At 41.3% G+C, this 25,569-nt stretch overlaps 1 protein-coding gene across 2 annotated transcripts in view; it reads right to left on the reverse strand.

Annotated features, from left to right (window-relative positions):
• Positions 1–21,767: 21,767 nt before the first annotated feature.
• LOC147635809 (uncharacterized) overlaps positions 21,768–25,569 on the reverse strand; it is a 131,904-nt gene continuing 128,102 nt past the window's right edge. For both annotated transcript variants that reach the window (XM_086803238.1, XM_086803237.1), the window contains exons 10-11: positions 24,377–24,449; positions 21,768–22,617 (exon numbers count right to left, since the gene is read on the reverse strand). In XM_086803238.1, the coding sequence (XP_086659364.1) occupies positions 22,067–22,617; positions 24,377–24,449 (624 nt within the window). In that variant the 3' untranslated portion in view covers positions 21,768–22,066. The remainder of the gene's footprint in view (positions 22,618–24,376; positions 24,450–25,569) is intronic.

Here is a 25,569-nt window from a genome sequence, read left to right on the forward strand (position 1 = left end):
TTGTCCCTTTTCATATTTCATCAAATGTCTTATATACATAAGCTCATATTTAAATTTTCGGCCACCCACTTATATGTCCGGCCACCCAATTACAAGTGGGGGCCCAAAACTAGTCTTCCTAGTTTTACTAGCTCTATGTACATCAAATCCTCATGACCGGCATTACACATGCCATAGTCATCTCATATCTCATATACAATTAGCACATTACGTGGTTACAAGAGAATTTGTTACAAAAGTGGCATAGTAGCCACGCAAAAGGTCATGTTAACCAGAGTGGTTAACATACCCCCCTCCCTAAAGCATGTCCATACTCGGAACTAGTCGGATCTATCTATAATAAATGGAGTAGGTTTGGAAAAAATCCCAACGGGAGTTAGGATCAGGAGGGGCTTGATGGAAGACCCGGTAGCTCATCCAAAAAGTGGTCTCCAATCATGTCTTCAAAAGTTTGAAGCTAGCAAGCAAGCATCCACATGACATGCTCTTTGAATAGCTACCTGAGTGTGGGCCCTTTGTTGATGTCCAATGCGAGGCCTTGGGCACCTTCATAGTAGTGGTACCAGTTTTGGGGAGGAACGATTCCAGCATTGTGATAATAAGGTTGAAGAACCTAATGGTGGCGATCACAACTGGTGGGTTGGGAACCTGGTCATAGCAACAACGGATAAATTCATTGAAATTCTTGACCATATGCTCTTCGATGCAGGGATGCTGCACGTGTTAAGATTCTAGAAATGGGATTGATCATGGTGAAGGACATAGATTAAGCATAAGATTAAGGTGGATAAAACCACACTAAGAACTCCATGAGAGAGAGAGAGATTGCACACTCAACAATAGCTCTATTCCCCTTGCATATCACAACAATGAACCATACAATGATATAGGCCCTCTAGCCTTATCCCACTTTACATGTCATCATCCATGTGGCAACTCTTTTTCCACTTCTTTTGGTCAACACTCACACACCATACAATATTACATGTGGCATTCCTATCTCACCACAATATCTTGCACCTCTAGGGTGCTTTCCCACATACACACAACACTGCGATTACATCTCTCAACACCCCCTCTTAATTGAGCAACTCACCCATCACCCATATCAATGTAGCATTGCACAACCGCAATCGCTACCTCTCAACACTCCCCCTCAATGATACATTGGAGTGTCCATCATCCAAACATGTCTGTGTGTGTCTACCATCTTAGACACCTAGTCCATTTTGAGCCGACTCGCTCCCAACGGAACCACTGAGTCCGATTTGAACATGAAAGTTCGGGTGGGAACCAACCCATGCACATGCATCTCACACGTACATCGCTCATGCACACATCACAACAACCATTTCGAGCTTCTAGGTGAGCTCGGGCATGGTTACCCTCATACCATGGATGATTACAATTTTTTTTTTCTTTTTGAGCACGCATGCTCGTGGACGATTTATCCATCAGCATGTTTGGGTGAGAAATTAAATGATTACAAAGCCATTTTGATCGTAGTGTAGCAAGGGACCCATGTGTGTGTAAACACTTTGGACAATCACAACTTGGATTTTTCTAGGTCATGCTACAAGCATGTGAACAATCTTCAAAGATAGAGAAAAATTTTGTAACATTGTGTGTGTGAAACAATTTCTTGTCAAAGGTTTTAACTATGCTTTATAAGCATATGAAAAAATGCCTTGTATTTCGTGCGTGAATGCCCATGTCTGCCGATCTCTGCATGTTGACAGACTGCCGCTACTACTGGTGAGATAATTAGCATATTCGACCTGCACTCTTACCTTGCCATAACTTCTACACTCCACATACCAGCACCCAGCACACTCCGGGGCGGGTGGGACCGCTCTGGCTCATCTTCTTCAACCTCTTTCTAATGTGTTTACTGTGCGCGATGGCCGCCATAGCTAAATGCTTAAAGCTTTTCTCTGACTGTGCGCCTGACTTCTTGTACTGTTTTCGCCTTCTTCTTTACTGGCTACAATGCCTATGCTTGTGTTGCCTCCTTCATGCTGCTGTGGGTTTACTCGCCTTTCAGCTCTACTGCTTCGCCACCCAAAACTAATTGTTGGCTAACTGACTGTTCATTGAGTTGGATGCTAATGTTGTTGTGAGGACGCCAGTTTTCTATTTCAAGCAGCTCGCTTTCCTTCTCAGCTCCAACTCTTCCTAGTTGAACTGCAGTACCTCTTCATGTGCGTTCTGCTGCGCCAAATTCCATAGGTTCTCCCATGTCCATAGCTGCTATGAAGCTCTGTTGCTCCTTTGCTTGCTTTAGCCGCTCATCAACCTGCTCGTCCCCCATACTGGTTCTCGGCCTATTTTTCCATCGTTTGCCATAACTAGAGCTTCTCTAGGTGCTTTGCTTGCAGTATTTGCCCAAGATCCATAGTCAGCTCTCCCTTCTTTGCTGCTCTGCAAACTCTTTGTTTTTCAAGGTTAATTGTCAAAGCCTTTAATTTTCCTTCAAGAATGTTGTCAATGAAGATTTGGCCGAGTTGGCAATTTGCCAGCTCTACCCCCAAATCTCCCCATGAGCCATCATCCATGGCTTTCATCATAGTATTCAAAATGACCATGTTGAGCTCACACTTGAGCTCCAAATCCACTTGTCTTCACCTTTGACAAGCATGCGGCTTCTCTCGAAGGGTGCCTGCAACATGGATTTCCCATAGGAAACCCAAGGTGCCAACCATGTGAAGCTCCCACAAGACTTCACCAACATTGCCCACATTGTATGAGCAAACCAATGAGCAATATCCCTTCTGATATTCTCAAAACAAGGACTACTATAGCAGCCCATTAGTGCTTGCCACCTTCGACAAGCATGCACCTCCTCCACTCTTTGCCCAAATGCAATTCTTCCATCCTATCAAGCAACCCTTATCAAAAAATGAGCATTCTCCTATGCTCAAACACAACACTTTGAGGCAGAACTTCACAAAACCAACCTTCTTGAGGCATAATCAGCAACATATCTTCTCTTGGCAGCTTCTCCTTGACGATGATGAAGACTCCATAGCCTTCATAATGCTGAAATCTTCATTTTCAACTTCCTTGATGATGAGCAAGCTCTCCATGTTCCAAAACTCCATTTGCAACTCTCTTGGGCAGCTTCTTTGATTTTTGATGAAGACTCCATAGTCTTCATAATGCTGAAATCTTGATTTTCAGCTTCATAGGCAGCTTTGAACTCATCTCTCAAATGCAAATAGAGAACAATAATAGAGTGTGCATAATTTTTTTTAATAAACTGAAAATAATGCTTAATCAAAGAAACACATAAGCAAACTAATATACATAATAATCACCATAACCAAGAGCCCATTTGGCTCTGATACCATGTTAAGATTCTAGAAATGGGATTGATCATGGTGAAGGACATAGATTAAGCATAATATTAAGGTGGATTAAACCACACTAAGAACTCCATGAGAGAGAGAGAGATTGCACACTCAACAATAGCTCTATTCCCCTTGCATATCACAACAATGAACCATACAATCATATAGGCCCTCTAGCCTTATCCCACTTTACATGTCATCATCCATGTGGCAACTCCTTTTCCACTTCTTTTGGTCAACACTCACACACCATACAATATTACATGTGGCATTCCTATCTCACCACAATATCTTGCACCTCTAGGGTGCTTTCCCACATACACACAACACCGCGATTACATCTCTCAACAGCACGGATGGGGGCATGAACCACTGGATCTTTGGGTTCTTTAGATGCTCTGTGTGAAAGGTACTCCAGGCCCACCCACCAGTGTGAATGGGGAGGTAGTCTGGTGTGATCCTCATTACCAGTGGCCCATGATAGTATGTCTCCCATATGAAGGGTTTGGCTAGGAATGGCCATCGCTAGGCTAGCTACTCATGGGGCGAGTAGTGGTGGCAGGAGGCCGATGGTGCAGGTTCAGGGTGGATGGTAACACCACCACCATTGCTTGTGCTTTGCATCAAGGTATGGGAGAAGGAAGTGGATGTCGAGGCAATCGATGACACGGGTAAGTGGCTCCTCTTGGAGTTGTTGACCGAGCAGGATGGCTATTGCCTGCTCGAACTCTGTGTGGTCTAGGGGGGATCATGCCAGTTTAGGGGTTGAGCAGAGGGTCGACTTCCTTGCGCTCAGATGGGGATGGCGGGCAGGATCTCCCCTTCTTCAAGTGGTTTGGTGGAGGGTAGTTGAGTCGACGAGACGGGGGTGGAGGGGCTGCTAAATGATGAGGGTCATCTGACAAGGCCGGTGTTGAGCAGTGGTGGTGGTTTGGTGGAGGTGGAGGGTATATCCCAAAATGCGGTGTGCATTCCTAAGTGAAGGGATAATAAAGGGGGTGAGGGGGGTGTGGGTGGTGGGGGTGGAGTGGGAAAATGAAGGGGGTGAGGGGGTGGTTTGGTGGAGGTGGAGGGTATATCCCAGAATGCGGTGTGCATTCCTAAGTGAAGGGATAATAAAGGGGGTGAGGGGGGTGTGGGTGGTGGGGGTGGAGTGGGAAAATGAAGGGGGGGGGTGAAAAAGAGTGTGCATGAAAAAGAGGGAGGGTCAATGTGCTTGAGGGGGTTGGTGAGGGTGGGGGTCAGATATGGGGAGGTGTGGATGATGAACTGGGTGGTGGAGGTGGAGGTGGGGGTGAAGAAGCTCTTAGGAGTGGAGGTGGAAATCTACCCTTCCCATCATTGTTGTCATCATTGTCATGCGAGGCAGGGCCAGCTTCAGCAGCAAGTTGAGGGTCATGATCATGGAAAAAATGGACAGCAACGGAAGCCTTAGCTTCAGTGTACTCCCAGGGAAAGCCTACATGCGTATCGTCAAACTGGAAAATGCGAGTGGGCTGCCATAACTTCAATCTGCATGAAGCATCTGTGGAGTATGGTGGTAGAGGACCATGCAGAAGAGAAATGTAAGCATCATTGACCACATGCCATCCAATGGTGCGTAAGTACTCTAGAGCCCCCTGGGAGATCTGAGAGGAGTACGGGTAAGGGCAAACACTTTCGGGGATAGCTAAATCAAGTAGGTCGGCGGGTCGAGCAGTGTTAGAGGGAAAGCCATAGATGAGGAGGAGGCTTCAACCTGTCAAGATGTCTTGGAGAGGGTGCATGTGGGGAGCTCAAAAAAATCATGTGGGTGTTGGAATGAAAGAAGGCCCTGGAAGAAAAAGTGTGGGATAGGGATAAGAGTGTTGATAGAGAGTTTGGTGAGGGCTTAGATGTATTGTTGGTAGGAGAGCAGCTTGTCAACATAGAGGTTATGTTGCAAAAGGTCGAGTCGGAAGCTGCAGAACTGAAGATCAACCAGCTGGTATGGGGTTTGCGGGGGAAAAGCCAAAATGGGGAGCCCAGTTGTTGTGTCCCATTAAGGCATCCACTTCTTCTCTAATGTGCTTGAGGAGGGAACCAAGGGAGTGGATGGAGGCTGGGCTACCCGGGCCTCAACATCTTCGAGCTATTCTTGCAATGTGTGAATGGTAGCCTTGCGGTGACTCGCAAAGTCTGACTGTGTGTGGGTAAGAGTATCCTTTGCATCTTGTGCCTGGGTTTGTGCATCCTGATGTAGGCCTCAGTGAGTTTGTGATGTGCTCTTTTGGCCGCTGCATGGGCTTGGGTGACTTGCTACTGGTGCAATGGCAATGCCCAATTACTCTATTTGCTGATCAAACTTCTTCTACAGCTCCATAAACTGGAGGTTCATCTGGTATAAGTCCTCAGACACAGCGTGCTCCTAGGCCTTAGCTAATAGCATCTCACGTGTGACCTCTAGATCACCTCTTACTGTCTGTAAATATAGTCAGTCATCTGGGTGATGAGCTCATGTGCCATATGCGAGAAGCCAAGGGAAAAATTCAGAACATCACCGTGGACCGCATGTATACTCTCAGCATAAGCCTCGCTAGAACTGAAACTGCCCGAGCACCCAATGGAGAGTATTGACTGTATTTTGTGTATCACTGGGGAAAGAAGAGCCGGCCACCAGTGAATATGATAGCATTTTGTTAAAGAGTTTGGGAGGGGGTGTTTTGAAGAGTATCCTGTTGAAAAAATCTTGTTTTTCCTTTTCTTCCTCATCCTCCTCGACCTTTTTGGTGGCTTCTACAGATGCAAGCTCTTCTTAAGTTGGTCCTGGGCTAGGGGGCGGTGAAGCCTGCTCTATAATTGTTGGCTCGTGGTGTGGTCTCTTTGCTAGTGGTGGATTAGGAGAAGTGGATGGAGACGGTAATAAGGTCACTTCGGCATCTGGGCTGCTCAGTTGGATTGCACGTGGCAATTCCTCCCATCCGGCTGCATAGTAAAGGACCTTGGTCAATAATGTTGCAGCCGCCACCTTTCCTTGGGGGTTTGAAAAAACAATGTGTAGCTCTCTGAAAAGGTAATATGATCGATTCACCATCTGGCCTTGGTGGACACGAGCCAAAGTAGTCATGCTGCAAAACAGTTGAATTGGTATGTCCACCTGGTGGTAAGTAGAAACTGTAAGGCCCGTGCGGGCATAACCAGGTCATCTTGTGCTATATTCCCCTACTCAACTCTGTCCTTGTTGGGGATTCCCTTGTACAGACCTCTAGTGAGCTTTGCTACATTGTTGAGACGTACATATGGTTGATCCATATGGGGAAGTGACAAAGCATCCCTGATTAGCTCCATGTTAAGCTGCACCTTGTGCCTCTCACCCTCATATCTATTACCTCACGAGTGTGTTGATTGGCATCGTATGTCTCTGTGAAGTATAGAGAACTATAAAGGCTGGGCCCCCAAGGCTCTAAGGTTAGCAACCTGCCCAAACCTAGCCGTTCCAACTTTTGCACCACCACGGGCAATAGCTTTGTAGCATGGGCCTGTGTAGTAAATAAACTTATGCTCCACCTTATGATTGTTTTTCATAAGGGAATGGACGGTATGCCCATTGACCTACGTCATCAAGGCCTCGCTTAAGTGGGAGAGCTAGTTGAAAGTATGTTGGTAGTTCTTTGTTAGCCGCCGTCAATAGTATGTTCTGCTTCCTGACATGGAAAGCCTCAAAGAAGGGGTTATCTGTGCTAGCCCACAGGGCTACTAAACTGTTTACTAGCCTATCTTTTAGGTGCACATTTTCTTTGTTTAGAGATTTGTTGGCATCCTACAACTTCAGGACCTCAACCAATATCTTTCTGCACTCTTTCCTTTTGGGCACACCGGCCGGCAGCATCTTCGAGTTGTCCATGGTTAATGTTGCATTAGCCTTCACTACTACGAGTTCTATTTGTAGCCTAGTAGCCTCTTCTTTTGATTCATGCAACTCTAGCACCCACTACAGTCTGGTCTTTTGGGTCTGTCATACCCTTTCCTCCATTGGTTTTGGTTGGACGCGCCTCTAGACGCGCCTCTATTTTCTTCTAGAGTGTGTCGTTTTGTAATTTGTCTAATCTCCAAGCTTTTCTCTTCTGAGTTGAGCCTGATTCTCTAGACAGCGGTGCATCTCTAATTCTAGCGCATTCATCTCATTGATTACATCAATTTTACACTTGGTGCTCCTCTTGAGATTTTCTTTGTATCCCTCTACTTGTACTCCATCTAGAGCAGGTTCTCAAGAATCTAGTATGGACAAAAAGTCCCCCATCGCATTTTCTTTGTCGAGTGTGGGCTGGATGGTGAATTGAAACTCCAGAAGCATCCACCTTGCCATCTTCCCTACCAAAAAGGCTTTGTTCACACCAAATAAGTCAAAGCTTGATGGTCGAAGTGGAAAACAAACTTGTTTCCCAAGAGGTAGTGTCAAAACTTGTTCACCGCATAAATCATTGAGAGAGCTTACCGCTCTGTTGTGCTGTAGTTCCTTTCCACCCTTATGAGGGCTTACTAGTATAATGAATGGGTTTCATATACCCCTCTTGCTTCTCTTGCATCAGTGCACTACCCATTGCTTTGTCTAAAGCATCTACATACACATGGAACATTTCATTCCAATCTGGGGTGGTTATTAGTGATGCACTTTGACTCCATTCATACTTTGTATCTTTCTTGGTAAGTGCATACAATGGGTTAGCCACATGTGCTAAGTATTTTAAAAATCTAGCATGCAACTTAACCTTACCAAGGAACCTCTCTAGTTGCTTAATATTTTGAGGAGCAAACATCTTGGATATGGCTCCTGATTTAGCAACATCTATGGCCAATCCTTGGAATCACACAACGCGTCCTAACAGTGTTCATGATTTCACTGCAAATGCACACTTGGCTGGATTTAGCTTAAGCCTAGTATCTTTGCATCTGTGCAGACACAGCCTCAAATGATAGATGTGCTTTGCCTTATCTCCAGACACACTAAAGTCATCTACAAAATCTTTCATGAAGTCTGTCACATAATCATAGAATATCTCTTGCACCATTCTTTGAAAAGTAGCAGGTGCATTTTTCAAGTCAAACATCAGAAATGAGTAAATTTCCTGTCCAGCTATCTCATCCAAAGCAAATAGTCTGTAAACGGGAGTGGAAAGGGATCCGAGGTAGTTAGGGTAGTCCACATAGATTCTAATCTTCATGTTCTTTTTGGGAACAAAGCCTTTCTAGTGGGAAAGATGGCAAGGTGGATGCTTCTATTGCAAGAGTTTGAGTTCACCATCCACACACCCGGCAAAGAAAATGCGGTGGTGGACTTTTTGTCGTCTAGACTAGATTCTGGAGGACCTACTCTAGATGTTCTTCAGAAATATAAAAGATCTTGTTTTTACCTGTTTTGGCCTAGAGAGAGAGAAGAGAGAGGTTATTCAGATTTTGGATATTTTTGGATGAAAAAATATCTCTTTGTATTTAAAAAAGTTCCCTTGAAATAGAAGTTCAAAAAGATTTTCAGAAGGTGCATTAGAAATCAAGTATAATCTGTTTAAGAGGCCTTATCCTAGGGGTCAAGATTTTTTTTTAAATTTTAAATTAAGGTTCCTATGGACCAATAAGATTCATCCAAATGTAGGGAGGAGATAAATGGAAGAATAAAAGAAAAATCTCCTAAAAATGAGTAAATACTCACTTAAGATGAAGAGTTGACTAAGGACAAGATTAATAGTTAAAAAAGAGAGATATTTGGAAGAAATGATGCATTTTTGACACCTCAGTATGGGGGAATCCCTCTCATGAAGGAGGCACCTATTTCACTTGTGTGGGAGAGTTTTAAACTCCCAAATAATGAGATATTTTTATCTCTCCTCTCTCCTCTTTCAACTAGATCCAAAAAGTGAGCTAAACTGACCTAAAAATGGTCAAAAATTGACCAAACTGATCTGGAAAATTCTAGAATCAGTTTGCTTGGTTAGAGGCTCACGTTTTCCTATAAATAGAAGCCTTCCCCTTTGTTGAAGCTTAATAGTGTTTTTGCACTGTTACCCTACTTCTCCTAGGAGTCAAAAACTATGAATTTACTCATAATTCATTAGTTTTTTACCTTCCCTCTTCTAAATATTGGTGGCCACTCTTGTTTCAAACAAGAGTAGATCCCTCAAACCATCAAGCCAAAGGAAAGCTCTCAAATTCTCCTTGTAAGTTGGAGATTCTTCTCTTTTCTATTCATTTTATGGTTCTTTATGATTTTTGTCTTCTCTAATTATACCTCATTGAAAAAAGGCATTCCCCTCTCTTCTTTAGTAAATCCAACCATTCTTTATCCTAGATGAACGATTAATGAAAAAAATTAAGCTTTTCATGATGTTTCTCTTTGATAAGTAGAAAATGTTTACATTAGAATGATTTAAATACTCTTGGTGAACTTCTAATTAATTTGAGAGTTAAAATTTGAAAAATGGTCAGCCATACAAAGGAGGTTATGGCAAAATTTTCTAAAATTGTAAAAAATAAGTTTTACTTTTTTTATTTCAAAAGAGTAATTCCCATCGTATATGTATTCTTAGAGTTATTTTTCATCCTAGGTATAGAAAAAGGCATACTAAAAATATTTTATTAAAAAAGTGTTACTTTCTTTAGAATTAAATTCTATGCATAGAAGAAAGCATATTGAAATTTTTATTTTGATCATAAAAGAGTGATTTTCATCATAAATGATTTGTATACATATAAGATATTTTTTTATATTAAAAGTGTGATTTTCATCATAAATAATTTTTATGCATAAATGGATGCATAAAAGAAATTCTTTCATATTAAAAGAGTGATTTTCATCATAGATGATGTTTATGCATAAATGGATGCATAAAAGAAATTATTTTATATAAAAGAGTTATTTTCATGAATTTTGATTTTATGCATAAATAGATGCATAAGGAATTTTATCTTTAATTCAAAAGAGTTATTTTCATCAATTTTGATTTTATGCATAAATAGATGCATAAAGAATTTTATCTTTAATTCAAAAGAGTTATTTTCATCAATTTTGATTTTATGCATAAATAGATGCATAAAGAATTTTATCTTTAATTCAAAAGAGTTATTTTCATCAATTTTGATTTTATGCATAAATAGATGCATAAATAATTTTATCTTTAATTCAAAAGAGTTATTTTCAATATTTTTATTTTTAATTCAAAAGAGTTATTTTCATCAATTTTGATTTTATGCATAGAAAGATGCATAAAAGATTTATTTTTATTTTGAAAGTATTATTTTCATTGAAATTGAATTTATGCATAGAGAGATGCATAAAAGATTTATTTTTATTTTAAAAGTGTTATTCTCATTAAAATGAAATTTATGCATAGTAAAATGCATAAAAGGTTTATTTTTAATTTGAAAGTGTTATTTTTCTTAAAATTGAATTTATGCATAAATAGATGTATAAAAGGATTTTTATAAAAGTGTTATTCCTACTAAAGTTGTTTTTATGCCTAATTAGATGCGTAAAGAATCTTTATATCAAAAAAATTAGAATTCTCGTACATTCTATAAATAGATGTGATGAGATGTGACAGGAATCAGATACATGTAAATGGATGGAAGTGATATGAATCAGATAAATGTAGATGGATGTATGGATGTGATGAGATGTGATAGGAATCAGATAGATGTAAATGGATGGAAGTGATATGAATCAGATAAATGTAGATGGATGTATGGATGATGTGGTTTGATGTGATGAGATGTGATAGGAATCAGATAGATGTAAATGGATGGAAGTGATATGAATCAGATAAATGTAGATGGATGTATGGATGATGTGGTTTGATGTGTGAATGATGTAGATTAATGTGGATGGATGTATAGATGATGTGGTTTGATGTGTGAATGATGTGGATTGATGTAGATGGATGTATGGATGATGTGGTTTGATGTGTGAATGATGTAGATTGATGTAAATGGATGAATGGATGATGTGGTTTGATGTGTGAATGATGTAGATTAATGTGGAAATATGTATAGATGATATGGTTTGATGTGTGAATGATGTGGATTGATATAAATGGATGAATGGATGATGTGGTTTGATGTGTGAATGATGTAGATTGATGTAAATGGATGAATGGATGATGTGGTCTGATGTGTGAATGATGTAGATTAATGTGGATGGATGTATAGATGATGTGGTTTGATGTGTGAATGATGTGGATTGATGTGGATTGATGTAAATGGATGAATGGATGATGTGGTTTGATATGTGAATGGTGTAGATTGATGTACATGGATGAATGGATGATGTGGTTTGATGTGTGAATGATGTAGATTAATGTGGAAATGGATGTGTGGATGTATAAATGTAGATGTGGATATGGATGTATGAATGTGGATGTGGATGTGGATGTATGAATGTGAATGTGGATGTGGATACGGATGTATGAACGTGGATGTGGATGTATGAATGTGGATGTGGAAATGAATGTGTGGATGTATGAATGTAGATGTGGATGTGGATGTGTGGATGTATGAATGTAGATGTGGATGTGGATGTATGAATGTGAATGTGGATGTGGATGTATGAATGTGAATGGAGATGTGGATGTGGATGTATGAATGTGAATGGAGATGTGGATGTATGAATGTGGATGTGGATATGGATGTATGAATGTGGATGTGAAAATGGATGTATGGTGGATGTGGATGTGGAAATGGATGTATGGATGTGGATGTGGATGTGGATGTATGAACATGGACGTATGGATGTGGATGTGGATGTGGATGTATGAACATGGATGTGGATATGGATATGTATATATGAATGCAGATGTGGAAGTGGATGTATGGATGTGGATGTACGAATGTGGAATAATGAATGCGAATGTGTATGTGAAATGATGTGACGTCGATATGAGTGAATGGATGAGATGTGATGACATGTGAATTGGGATGTGAATAAATGATATGTGATGTGAATGAATCTGATGTGATGAGATGGAAAATGATATGATTGGATGAGAATGAGTACACATCAGATTCATTCACATCACATATCATTTGAGATGGAAAATGATATGATTGGATGAGAATGAGTACACATATAAATGGAATGTGGAATAAGTAATGTGGACTGATGAGAGATAATGTGGAAAGACGAGAGTTCATTATAGAAACTGTAATTGTGACCTATTTATAAATGACTGTTTTATGTCAAGAATGCTGGGGAAGCATTTTGATCGTCTTGTGATTAAGGTCATGGAGACCTAACTGATAAAGTTACAACAGCTGACCGACGGAGACTCAACGGAGGACGTCTCGCGTAGCATGGTTGGCCGAGGTCTTGACCAGCCTCGATTCAGTTTAAATGGTGAGCTTCTGGTACGGTGGATGAGGGACCAAGGAAGCGGCCAATGAGTGAAGCGCTAGGTGACCTGCGAAGGATCCTAGAGGGTGCTGACCATATGGTGCTCGGGCTCTGGGTCGTCAAAGATACCCACATGTGCGTCGTGGAAGATATTGGAACAAGGAATAAGAGTTGTTTTCTGAAACCGGGCATGGATCTGGTTGATTGACCTGGTCCTCAACGGATGAGTCCATGGCTCTTTTATATGGATCTGTGGGTTGATCTTACTGATCTTCAACGGAGATTCCATCTTGATTTTTTATAAGTGATTATATTGCCGAGTACTATGAGCTAGGAACTATTGAAAAGGCCCCTAAGTGGACAGGTGGTGAGCGTTCTGGTTGCCAATGATACTATAGATACTCTGATGAAGGGATGATTGGAAATAAGGATTCAACCAGAGATTTTGAGGATTGTGATCAGTGACACAATGGTTTCATTAAAGGATTGTTTTAAAGATAGCTGATGCTGAGAAAAAGGATTGTGATCAGTGACACAATGGTTTCATTAAAGGATTGTTTTAAAGATAGCTGATGCTGAGAAAAAGGATTGTGATCAGTGACACAATGGTTTCATTAAAGGATTGTTTTAAAGATAGCTAATGCTAAGAAAAAGGCAATTTCATATTGGGTATGTAAGTGGTGTGACTAGTTTTATGTTTGCATGAACATCCGACAAGGGAGCCTGGGAACTCTTTTCCCTGGTACCCGGGATAAAACCTAGCAAATTCCTAATTGGATCCCATTACTACAGTGGTTGGGCGGTTGGCTAACCTATGGGAGTAGATGGGGTTAGGCTGGATTGATGGATCCCTAAATCGAGACTCAATTTCTGTATAGTACGATAGATGAAGTAAATCCCGGACAAAAATTATTCTATGGAAAAGAATCAACGGCTGTGCCTCTCGTTGAGGAAAAAAGTGTTGGTCTCTATGATCCAAGTGCAATCTGTCCCTTGATCTGACTATGGAGCTTACGAGTTCGGTCAGATCAGTTCAGTTAGTTAAGGCTTTTGACTACATTAAAGAAAAGTTACCCTAGTGGATTCACCATGCTTTTCGGGCAAGGAAAGTTTTTTGGGTCCGGTTTTGGAAGAACCGATGGTTTAGTCTCTTGTCTGGATATCCGTGCGAGGCCCCGAGTGTGGGACCCTACCCCATGCAAGAAGTGCTACTTTCGTTGCGCAGTGGGGTCAGGGATCTTACAGCTGGTATCAGAGCAAATTGGCTAATGAGGATCAACCGAGAAGCCAAGAATGTCAAAATTTATGAAGAAACAGTAAAGGGTTGTAAATATGTGATAAAATTCATACAAATTGATATTCAAACTGAAATTCGTAAATTGGTAATTGGGTCTTCAGATGGAAGTACCGCAATTGTATGGAATCCTTGACTTGCTTGAGGCCTAGACATGATAGTATTTACCTTATAGTTCCAAGAACCATGACTACTCGTATATACCGAGGGTATAACTGTAGCTCTTTACTGGCAGTATATACGAGAAAATCTAAAACTTGAAATTATAAGCATTAATGCTATCCAGATGATGAATTCGAATGTGGTTGATATGATTTTTAAATTCTGGTTATGAACTAATGAGTTGATTTGGATTTTGATTGAAAAATGATGATTCCTAAAATAGTTGAAATGTAATAAACTGAGCAAAACCACAATGAGGATGAATGGGACGAGTCCCTGTGATTTTCATTACTGGAATGACATTAATGACTACAGCAAATCACTATGAGATTAGTGGATTGTGCTGGCAGATTACTACTGTTAACTTTTGATCAGTGGATCAAGTTAAGGGATGATAAATTAAAAATATGAAAAATTAAAATCCCCATGGAGGACTGTTCAGATGGAAAAATTCAGTATGATGGACCATTATTGTGTTAAAGATATGAATGAGATATTCTGAATGAATTATCTGATAATGCGTTCTCTATGAGTATCTTTATCCCTTGATTCTGTGGGGAGCCGACCTATTTAGAGAACCCTGGAATCAGTTGAATCAAAAATCGGATTGAATCATAAATAAAGAGACTTAACAAGAATTTTCGTATTGATAGGAACATGGATCGAGATCGTTGTGGTAAAAATCTTAACCCCCAACTTGATGAAGAAGAGCTTGACCTGGATATTCATAAAACTCTTCATAGTTCGCAGCCTGGACCTTTCAAGGGTGAAGGGGAACAGTTAGGTGAAGTTGTAGAAAAGTGGATTGAGGCCATGGAGGAATATTTTGATGTAATTGGCTACAATGAGAGAAGCAAGATGGCTCTCGCTAGGTTAAAGATTGTGGAAACGGCTAGGGTTGTGTGGAGGAATCACTGCGCGACAAACCGTCTCGACCGAAATACCCAAACTTGGATCGATCTCAAGGCTTACCTCAGAAAGAGGTTTTGTCTCCCAGGCTTTCTTGAAACTAAGATGAATGAGTTCTTGGAACTAAAGCAGGAAAACCGGACAATTGAAGAGTACCATCACGCTTTTGCCCTTCTCCTTAAATATTCCCCTCAATTGGATGAAGAGCAGTTGATGGCCAGGTTCATTCGGGGAATGAACGAGCCATTGGATACTTTAGTCAAGAATGCCAAATCTATCTCAATGGCCGAAGCAGCAAGAATGGGGATTTCGCCAAAGCCTTTGATGTCAAAGTCCCGCCAAAGCTAGCACCATCACCTTTCAAAAGTTTTTTATTCCCAGAAGGTGATTCCAACCTTCCTCCGCCTAAGAGATATCAAGGTCAAACCCAGGATATGGGAAGTTCCCGAATGGAAGAAATGTCCTTTTTTCGAAACTCAATCCCTTGGATTTCAACCTCAGAAGTTCCACCCTTGAACAAGAGAGTGAAATGCTATAACTGTCAAGGCTTTGGTCATCGCAGTATGGATTGCCCAACTCCTTTTGGATCAAGGTTTTCAGGGCAAGGAAATCACGGATCAAGATTCTAGACTCCAGCCCCTTCCTTCCAGAGTAATCAGGGTTCTATCTCGCAAAATCAGGGAAATCCCAGAGGTAGTCCCTCTATCCAGCCTACAATTTCAATCCAAAGTAATGCAAGACCTCCACCTCAAAATAGGGGAAGTCAAAAAGAGTTGTTCCCAAATCGGCCATCGACTTCCAAGGTAGTAACGCTGGAAGTGATTGAAGAAGAAGATATTTAGGAAGGGAAAGCTTAGAGCATGAGAAACATTTTTTGTTGACAGGTCATCTTCCAGAGAACTTGGAGAGATCCAAGAAATATGCTTTTGTCAAGAGAGCAACAAAGTACATATTAATCACTGATATTTTGTAATTGAAAGGTGCAGATTTGGTACTAAGGAGAGTACAATGGAGAGACGAGATTTACATCGTCCTTGAAGCCAATCATGAAGGAGCATGTGGTAGTCATTATGCTTTAAAGATAACTCTGCATAAAGTGTTTTTGGAAAGTTATGTTTGGCCTAGCATTCAAAAAGATGTATCTCATTGGTGCAGATCTGTGTAGTGTCAACAAATGGGTAAAAGAGTTAAAGTATGAGCTTAGGTATACTTTTCTCTCTTTTGATATGTTTGAAAGATGGGGTATTGATGCAGTGGGGCCTTTACCCATAACATCTAGAGTGAAATGGTAAACCCTAAAACCTTTTGAAGATGCTGACCAAGATGATGGAAGGCTATGGTAAAAATTTGGATTTAGAATAACATGGTGCTTTGTGGGCTTACACGGTTGCAATCAAAGAAGGAACCAAGTTTTCTCCTTTCCATTTGGTATTTGGAAAGGAGGCTTTGCTACCTATAGAGGTTGAGATACCAGCAGTAGAGGTACTGATGAAACATGAAGAAGTAGGTAGTGTTGCCTCACAACAAAGATTTTTGTATTTGCACGAACTACAACTTGACAAAGTTCGAGCTTTTGAGCACTATGCTCAAATGCTACTAAGGAATCAAGAAAGGTTTAACTAGAAAGTCAAAGCCAAAGGTATTGAAACAGGGGACTTTGTACTCAGGTACAACAAGAAGTTAGATAGCACATTTCAAACAAAGTTCCAGTTCAAATGGGAAGGACCATTTTGTGTGATAGAAAAATTTAGGAATGGGACCTATCAACTTGCAGATCTAGATGAAAAGTGGCACAAGAAGAGAGTAAATGGATTCAGATTAAAGAAGTACATAGCCCGTCTCATGACCATAATAAAAGATGAGCTGTGTTGGGGCCAAGATGCAATTGAAGATTTTTCTCAACATGAGGAAGAAGGAGAATTTGGTGTAAGTACTTTATTCATTGTTGTGCTGAGCATGAATGCTCTAGTAGTTTGGAGGGAGGAAAAAATATGAGGCTAGGAAAAATGAACCAGAAAAACATGTATATTTGTAAAAACTCTAGAGTTTGTGAGTCAAAGACCGGTGATTGGGTTGCACTTAGGATAGGTGGTGTAGTATATTTTGATATTAAGTGTAGGGGGTGGGTATCTAGAGAATGCATCTTTACATTGTTGTATATATAGCATTATGCATGGTATATGGAGGAACATCACACCTCAACTGATGATGTGGTATTTTTCTCAAGAATTTTTCCATGGCAGTGATGATGTGGTATTTTTGTCGAGTAATAATATCTAGGGATAACAAACTTTTTTTTTTAATTGCGTTTTGTTTGTAAAGTAGCAGAGCGCCGCGCCCCACATACTGGTAGACCTGCCCTGAGCTGCCTCTAGGGCTTGAACTCAGCGCCTTTCAAATACCAGCAGCGTGTACACCGAGTGGTAAAAACGTGTGGATAACAAACTTTGAGGTTGGTTGTTTAGAAAGTTAGGATGGTTTTTTTTAATAACGTCGTACTCGCCCCGAAGAGCTGGTCACCTGGAATGCCAAGAAGACGCGGCTGCTCTACTGGAAATAGGAAGAGCATGGTCTTAACATGTGAGAGGCGAGGCAGTCGACTGTGTGCAGGGATGGCAAAAACGTGAAGGCGACAAGGCACAGAGGGCGTTTCCAGAACAGCAAGGGAGAATCGGTCGCCTCAGGAGAATCCAGATCATGAGCTCTAAGAAATTGATGGATCAGCTTGTATTGAGGGGCTCTGAAAAATATAATGAATTGTTGCCGAGTTTTTATCTGAAGCTGCGCATACTCTGAAATGCGCTTACTCTAGGGTTTGTTTGTGTGAGGCTAGGAATGAAAGGCTGCTATTTTTTATCTAAGAATCGATGGGCGTGGAGATAAGGGTATGCTACCGTGTTCTACATTGGGAAGCTATGTTGACGAGAGCGCCATTCTCTACTCTTTCTAACCTTCACAATGGTATTGCCTGCGGCTTCGTTCACATGGAGGACATCAATTTTGTTGATGATGATTGATTCATATGAGGCTGCTTCTATGCTTAAAGGGGAGACTACTTTCAACACTCTATTTCATAATCAACCAATAATAAAGAACATCTTGAAACTCATGTGAACAAGGGATATGTTGTGTGCAAGAGCGTTGTGTGAGTGTTGTGAACATGTTTCTCATTGGGTTAGTTATGGTTGTTTGCGATTTAGAAAAGATTTTTAAGGTGTTTCTTTAATATGTTCAAGGTTGAGAGTTGACAGAGAGTTGTAGAGGCAAAACCTAATTGTTGCTCGTCACCTCACATTGGTAGCCAATGGATAAAATTGTCAAATAGTGCTTTGTATGGAGAAGGAACGACTACATTATGCAAAATTCTCTCATGGTTCTACATCACTCACACATAGTACACCGACACTCATGCATTATGCATCATGGTTAGAGCCTCAACATCGAAAGGCCTCCCACGTAGATACTCTTACTTGCACCACATATTGTTTTTATTTTTGTGATGCATATAAGTAGATAGGTGCTTGCACCATTCAATCACATGCATTAAGCATCCTTACTTGTTTCCACCCAACCACGTACATTTGCACCATCTATATCCTTGCCATCGACAACCTCCAATAATAATCCCTCTAAGATTCTTTAACCTTGCCATTTCGACACCTCCATTACCTAGGTCCAAGGATAGACCTAGAACCGGGAGGGAGAAATGGTAACCCAAGGTTAACTACCAGAAGTGAAAGAAGCCATTATCAAACAACACAAAGAAGCCAAGCAAGCCTAAGCAATCAAGGTTATGCACGCTATGAAGTAGCTATGGACTCAAGACGGCATGTCGCATGTGTACATGCTCACCTAAGCACAATAGGATTAACTCTACTGTGTTGTAATCTTGCATAAATTGCACTTCAAGTTATAACCCAAGGGATGGCCAAGCCTTATGTGAAACTGGCATCCCATGCACCCGCATTCTTGTATCTACATTAGATAAAAATTAGACTAAGGTCTAATTAGACTAAGTTATAACCCAAGGGATGGCCAAGCCTTATGTGAAGCTGGCATCCCATGCACCCGCATTCTTGTATCTACATTAGATAAAAATTAGACTAAGGTCTACTTGGATACCCAAAAGTAATGAAGTGTAGGCGTCCAAGACTAATAAGTGACTTGTATATAAGTGAGCTTGTCTAATGAGAAAAGGAAATTCCCTTGGGTTGGATTGTGACTAGTCTATTGCCTCTTGTGCTCTTGCTCTCTAACTCTATTCTTTTGCCTCTCTTGGTGTTGCTACGCTTGTGGGTGTAGGCGGAAAGTATGTGTCTCTTGTTCTCTCCCACATGCCTTGCCATTGAGAACTAACCTATTGCCTCTTGTTCTCTTCCTTCTAGCTCTGTGCTCTCTTGCCTCTTCGTAGTGCTATGCTTTGCTATGCTTTTGTGTGTGGGTATGAGTGTGTGTCTCTTCTTCTCTCCCACGCACCTTGCCATTGAATCTAGTAAGAGTGTGAGGGTATGTGTGAGGAGAGGGCTTTTTTCTTGAAGTTACCTTAGAGCTTTTCAAGCCATGAGAGTCCCAAGCTCAACATAGACAACTCACGTCATGATAATGGTCTCAAGTGCTAGGTCACTACAACGTGGTTGCCTCTTCTCCAAGACGGTGGATGAGCATCTAAGTTCCCATGACAAGAGAAAGGGCAAGTGCACTCCACTTGGTTAGTCTTGTGCTAGTGAGTGTGATGTGTTTGGGATTTCCACCCCGTGTGCTCTCCATGGTCTATATGGTCTTCGTACATGGTCAGAATGGGTTGCCCGATATCTTTACATGCTCATTCTCATCTTGGTGTGGTCTATATGGCGTACGTCCCGTGAATAGGCGAAGTGGACTCTATGTGATCGTAGTATGCTCAAATGTGGTCTAAATGGTTCATGTGGTCAACGGATTACTCAGGATCTTTATATATGGACACAATACATGTGATCCATATATATGTGAAACAAGCTTCCCGAGATCTTTACACACTCATTGTTGCCTTGGTGTAGCTTGATGATGGATACAATGCGTACATGGTCATAATGGATTGCTCGATGCTTAGTATCGTGTCCATATGACCCTGGATGGTCCATGGTCCATACAACACGTCTTGTAATGGGTTGTATGGTCCATTCATCTACGCAATGGATTATATGGGATCTTCACATGCTTGGTCTTCTCTCGGTGTGTCCTATATAGTCCATGTGATCCATATATGGTAAGAATGGGTGGTTTTCTGATTGCTCTTTTCACGGTGCGCTCTGTTGCTACATGGTCCATGTGGTCTGTATGTGCTTATATTATAGTTTGTATGTGATCATATGGTCTATATGGTTCATACAAGGTGGGAATGGACTGGATATCATCTTTAGGTAGTTGTTGTCTTGGTATGGTTTGTGTAGTGTATGCAACACATGTATGATGCAGATGGCCTACAAGTGATATTCATGTGCTCATAATGTCGATGGGTTTCTTTTGCCGATGGTGCTTCTTGCTAGTTGTGCCCATAAATAGATTGCCACCTCAAATTTGCTACAATTGTCACGAATTTGTGAAGCCATATTTTCCCAAACATTGCAAAAGGGCTAACTATAACAATCGGATCCATATAACTATTCAAGCACTTGGTTGTGGATGTTAGTGAAAGGGACCTTAGCCCCTTCAAAGTTTCCTCCTCCGTTACCAATGACCCTTCAACAAAAACAAAAAAACTTATAAAAGTTGAGCATTTGGCAATCGTGTGTTCCAAGATTACAAACATAGATTTTTTTGTCCTCTTTCTACCTAAATTCCTAGCTACACAACATAGCTCTAATTTCAATCAAACCAAATTTGATTGGCAAAAGAAATTTCTAAAGAAATTTCTAAAAAAATATCACATGGTTTTGAATTTGTTAAACACGAGAGGATGCTGCACAAAGGAAGAAGAAAACAAGGGGAGAGAGGTTCCATACTTCAAGAGTAACTAAGTTTATAATTAAATCATACACATGAGAAGAGAGGGATTAGAGAGCTTGCAGTATCGTTGATGCTTATTTAGAAGAAAAAAAAAAGTATATTCGCAACTATATTGATATCTATTCTATCTATTTGTACACTGCCACGTGGCAGCCGTGTACAAAGGTGGGCAGTCTGTTCCTCTCTAGCCACGTGGTAGCAGTGTACAAAGGTGTTCTCTCTAGCCACGTGGCAGCAGTGTACAAAGGTGGACAGACTGTGCCGCAGCAGCAGCACGGGCCTCCCACTAGTTTAAACTATGTTGATGTTTTATAAAAAATTCCTTGTTTCGTTTGGCATACTACTTACAAAGTGCATGTTAGAATAATCATCTCACCGGTGGTGTTAGATAATGTATTGCCTGCGGGTCTACCTGTTTCAACACAAGGCGGCAATGCCAACCTCCACCCCTGGTAGGATGCGTTAGCTTTTTGATGGGCGGGAGATCAGCTTTTTGATGGGCGGGAGATCGTGTAAAGACCCCTGCTTAGTAGAGATAGACATGCCCCGTGTGTACGTGATTGCCCAAACAATTTTTCGAGAGCAACCGCCGACACCAGCATAAGAATCCATCATCCTTATTTGCTTCAATACCACCTAAGAAACTGCACAATATTGCTATGGGGCTTCATCATTGGGGAGATTGGAGATGACCATCCAAAGGTATCATCTTATGCAGCACGGCTTCTTACCAAAAAACAGAATATATTCCCTCAATAACATGTGTCATGGTTTTACATTGATAAGCTAGGCTATTATGGCGAATTGAGCTTTTCTGATATGCCCAAAAAAGAAGTGATAGAAGAATAGTGAGAGTACATTCTGTTTTCATTGCGTTTGTTTCACTGCATATGCAACCCAAAGATTCCAAATTTCACACTGCACCAATGGCCTACGACACCCGACCACGTAACATAATAATGTATGAAATATCTGCATTTAGAGTACCATTTGCCTTGGCAAAGGACACCCGACCAAAGAATAATGGTATTAGTCATCTGTGACACCTGGCTGTGCAGCATCTGTGAATAAGGTAAGCCACTTGGATGATTCCTGCGGAACATCCGTCTTGTATGGCATCTTTTTGTGCTTAACCTGATTAGAAGACGATGGATCCGAGTCATTCAACGTATTTTGAGGTGGTTCTTTGTTGCTGTTTGAAGCCTGGGACATGTCATTTCTTGATAGGTCTTTTGGGAGTTCTTCACATGTGCTTGAGGGCTGTTGGGAAGCTTCTTCCATGATAGAGGATGCTGCCAGAATGGCACTTTTGTATGATTTTTGAGAGAAAACTTCCACCCTATTCCCTTTCAATGAGTCTCTAGTTGGTTGTTCATCTTCCTCTTTCTTTGTATCTAAAGGTGTTGCCATGCCCAACAACAAAGGCTTTTTCATATGAACTGAGCCGCCATCCTGTTTTGCTGATGTTTTCTTACTTTGTTGCTCTTGCTTCTGCGCTCTTGTTGTCTTCAGGCCCAGAATTTTGGCGGTTTCCTTGGCACCTCCCCATTTCTCCAAAGCACGAGCCAGATTGTAGTGGCCTGAGCACATCAAAATTGATAAATGCCAAAACATGCACTTTACTTTAAAAAGCATCTAGTGGAGGGTTGCGATTACAATTTGCAATCTATCGGGATTCAAAATAGTCATGATAGTACATCTATACCTAGATGAATCCAGGAACATGCCAAAATTCACCTTATAAGAAAGTGCAAGTTATATCCTCATGGTAGTCTATCCACAAGACAATATAACCATCAACTCCATTATGCATAGTATGGACTAGATACGACATCCCCACTAACGTCATCAATGCCCAATAGTGGGTGTAGAACTTGGTATCAATATATGCTCCCACACACACAAACCAACACCCCCCCCCCCAACAGACACACACACACACACACACACATAAGAGCATACATTCATACGAAGGTCTGCGTACTGAGTTTCTGTCAAACTCCAGAGATGCAGGGAAGACTCAAAGGCAAGCACTGGAAAACATGTGGAGTGAGTGGTAGGAGACGAGAGCTATGATAAACTTGGCAGGGGAAAACAACAGGGGGTGCAGGTTATTAAAAAAGAAAAGGAAAATGAGCACCAATTCAGATGGTAAGTGTACTCTTGAAGACCACTGCATGGCATGCGCTAGCACAACCTACAGCAGCCCCAGCAGCAGCTGCATACACAAACATAGGCACAGGCCCAAATTTTCATACAAAATAACCACAACAGTAGCAAGATGGGCCAGGGTATATGCATCTTGCATGCTTATAGAGGCAGTGTTATCAGGACCATTTCCAACAGAACCCCTTTGCTTTCTCATTCATCCGACCAGCAGCCACGTCTGGAGCACCTTTGACCTCACAATTCTTAGATTGGAGCTTGATATAGAGAAGCTGCAGGTCAATACACTCTCACGTCCTCAACATGATCCATCACCCCTACACAAATGCCTCATTTCAGCTCTTAAAAAGAGTCCACAGTTTTGGAAACACAAAAAAGGGCAGGCAGCTGCTCCCATGGTTCTCTTCATACCATGGATGGTTCTCATTTATGAGCCTATACTGGACAGTCCTTCACCATTCCATAACACATGCTCCCACGCTCACGATTGACTGACCAGATGTTTCCCCTGAAACTTCTTCGTTACCGCACATGGGTGCAACATCTTCATATAAAGAGAGGAGCTATTAAAGAGCCCATGCATTAAACTATGAATGGATCAGAATTTGGTACTAGTGGGACCACTGACTGCTGAGGCCTTCTTTGGGAGGATGTCACAAAATGCCAGTGGAAATATGCAGGGGGTGTCCACTAAAGCCTATGGCTAGGCAGCAAAAGGCCGCTCAAACGTCAAAGGTAAAGGTATCCTTTTGCAGTCCGGCACAGCTTTTTTGCTGTTGGACCCTGTAGAAAAAAACTTGCAACTACCATACTATGGGGAGAGCACGAGTATGGTTATGCAACTGTTCAGGCTCCTGAGCTGAATTCAAACTAATACATGGGAACTGTTTTCAGTGTGATCTCTTACATATGATCCTACCTGAATTGTTAGTGTACCTACAATACATCCCCACCCATCGCTTGGATGGGCACACTTGGATGGGTTTGGTTACCAGTCCAATCTTTGCAAGTGGTCACAATGGGTCCCTCCCATGGGGCAGGAGGGGGGGGTGTTGTACTTTCAGTTTACCCAGCCTGTGTTTAGCTTGGGATGATAAGGTAATTTTACTGTACAGCCTGTTCTTTCATTGAAAAAGCAGGAATTAAAAGTCGAGCCTTAGAAGTATGAAGTACCTAATTTTTCTATGGATAATCGACTTGGCAAGACTGTTTGATCACCACCGATCTCTTTTTGAACAGCTATCACCTGGAAGACACCCCACCCCCCAAAGGAGGAGAAAATATTAATGACTTGACAAAGTTTAACAAATTTGAAAGGTTGCAATATTCCAAATGCTGCATCAAATGGAAGAATAATTGACCTCACATTACAAAAAGATAACAAAACCAGATGCCCATATTGAGTTTGCTAGAAATTTGGTCATGCACATAGAAAGCAAAAACCAGAAAAGCTCCAATATTACCAAATGAGTACTAGTCAGACATGGCCCCCATAAGAGACAAGCCACATACATGTTCCATGTGTTGGCAAAAAACCATTTGTCGGGATGTGTCCAGCAGGAACTAGTTCACAAGTAGTCCCCCACGGGTCCCACAGAGTAGAAGCCTTCTCCGCAAAAAGGTGTCCTGGACATGCTAGACTCTATGTGGACCTATGACAACAATGCAACCCTGGCAGGATTCAAACCATTGCCCATATACAGGGTGTGCGCCATCCTGACAGCTGGCCTATGAGTGTTCATTCTAAGAAGAGGTCCAGATCTGTTTTACATTCCAAATCTTCCAAAAATGTTTTACAATCCAAAACTTGTGACAAAATAAATCTCCAAGCAAGGGGTCGAGCTGTGGACGCTGCTTCGAGGGTAAGGACATGCATGTCGTAAGACATGTCACATATAAAGGGAAATAGGTCATTCCAATCTTAGATGGCGCTACCAATGTCAGCCTTATCACAAAAAGTTGCTAGGAGAGCCGGGGAGAACTTGCCTTGAATGATACAAACATAATGGTTAAACTTTCAGATGGCATCAGAGCTAAAACAATAGAAGTCCTATAAAATGTCAAATCAAAACATATGGGCACAATCCTTTTTGGTTATGGATTTCCAACAAGCAGGGTCCTACTCAAACGTCCATACATAAGAGAGTCTTCGCTTGTACATGATTGGGACACCAATCACATACCTTCGCTTATACATGATTGGGACACCAATCACATCTACCTTCGAAAACAAGACAAAACAATCAAAGTGGATCTTCACACAGAAACCCTCAGTCCCATCAAAGCATCACCTTCGAAAACAAGACTAAACAATCAAAGTGGATCTTCACACAGAAACCCTCAGTCCCATCAAAGCATCACCTTCG

The sequence above is a fragment of the Cibotium barometz genome, chromosome 9, assembly GCF_041138505.1.
Source record: "Cibotium barometz isolate CiBa-2024 chromosome 9, ASM4113850v1, whole genome shotgun sequence".
Classification (NCBI taxonomy): Eukaryota; Viridiplantae; Streptophyta; class Polypodiopsida; order Cyatheales; family Cibotiaceae; genus Cibotium; species Cibotium barometz.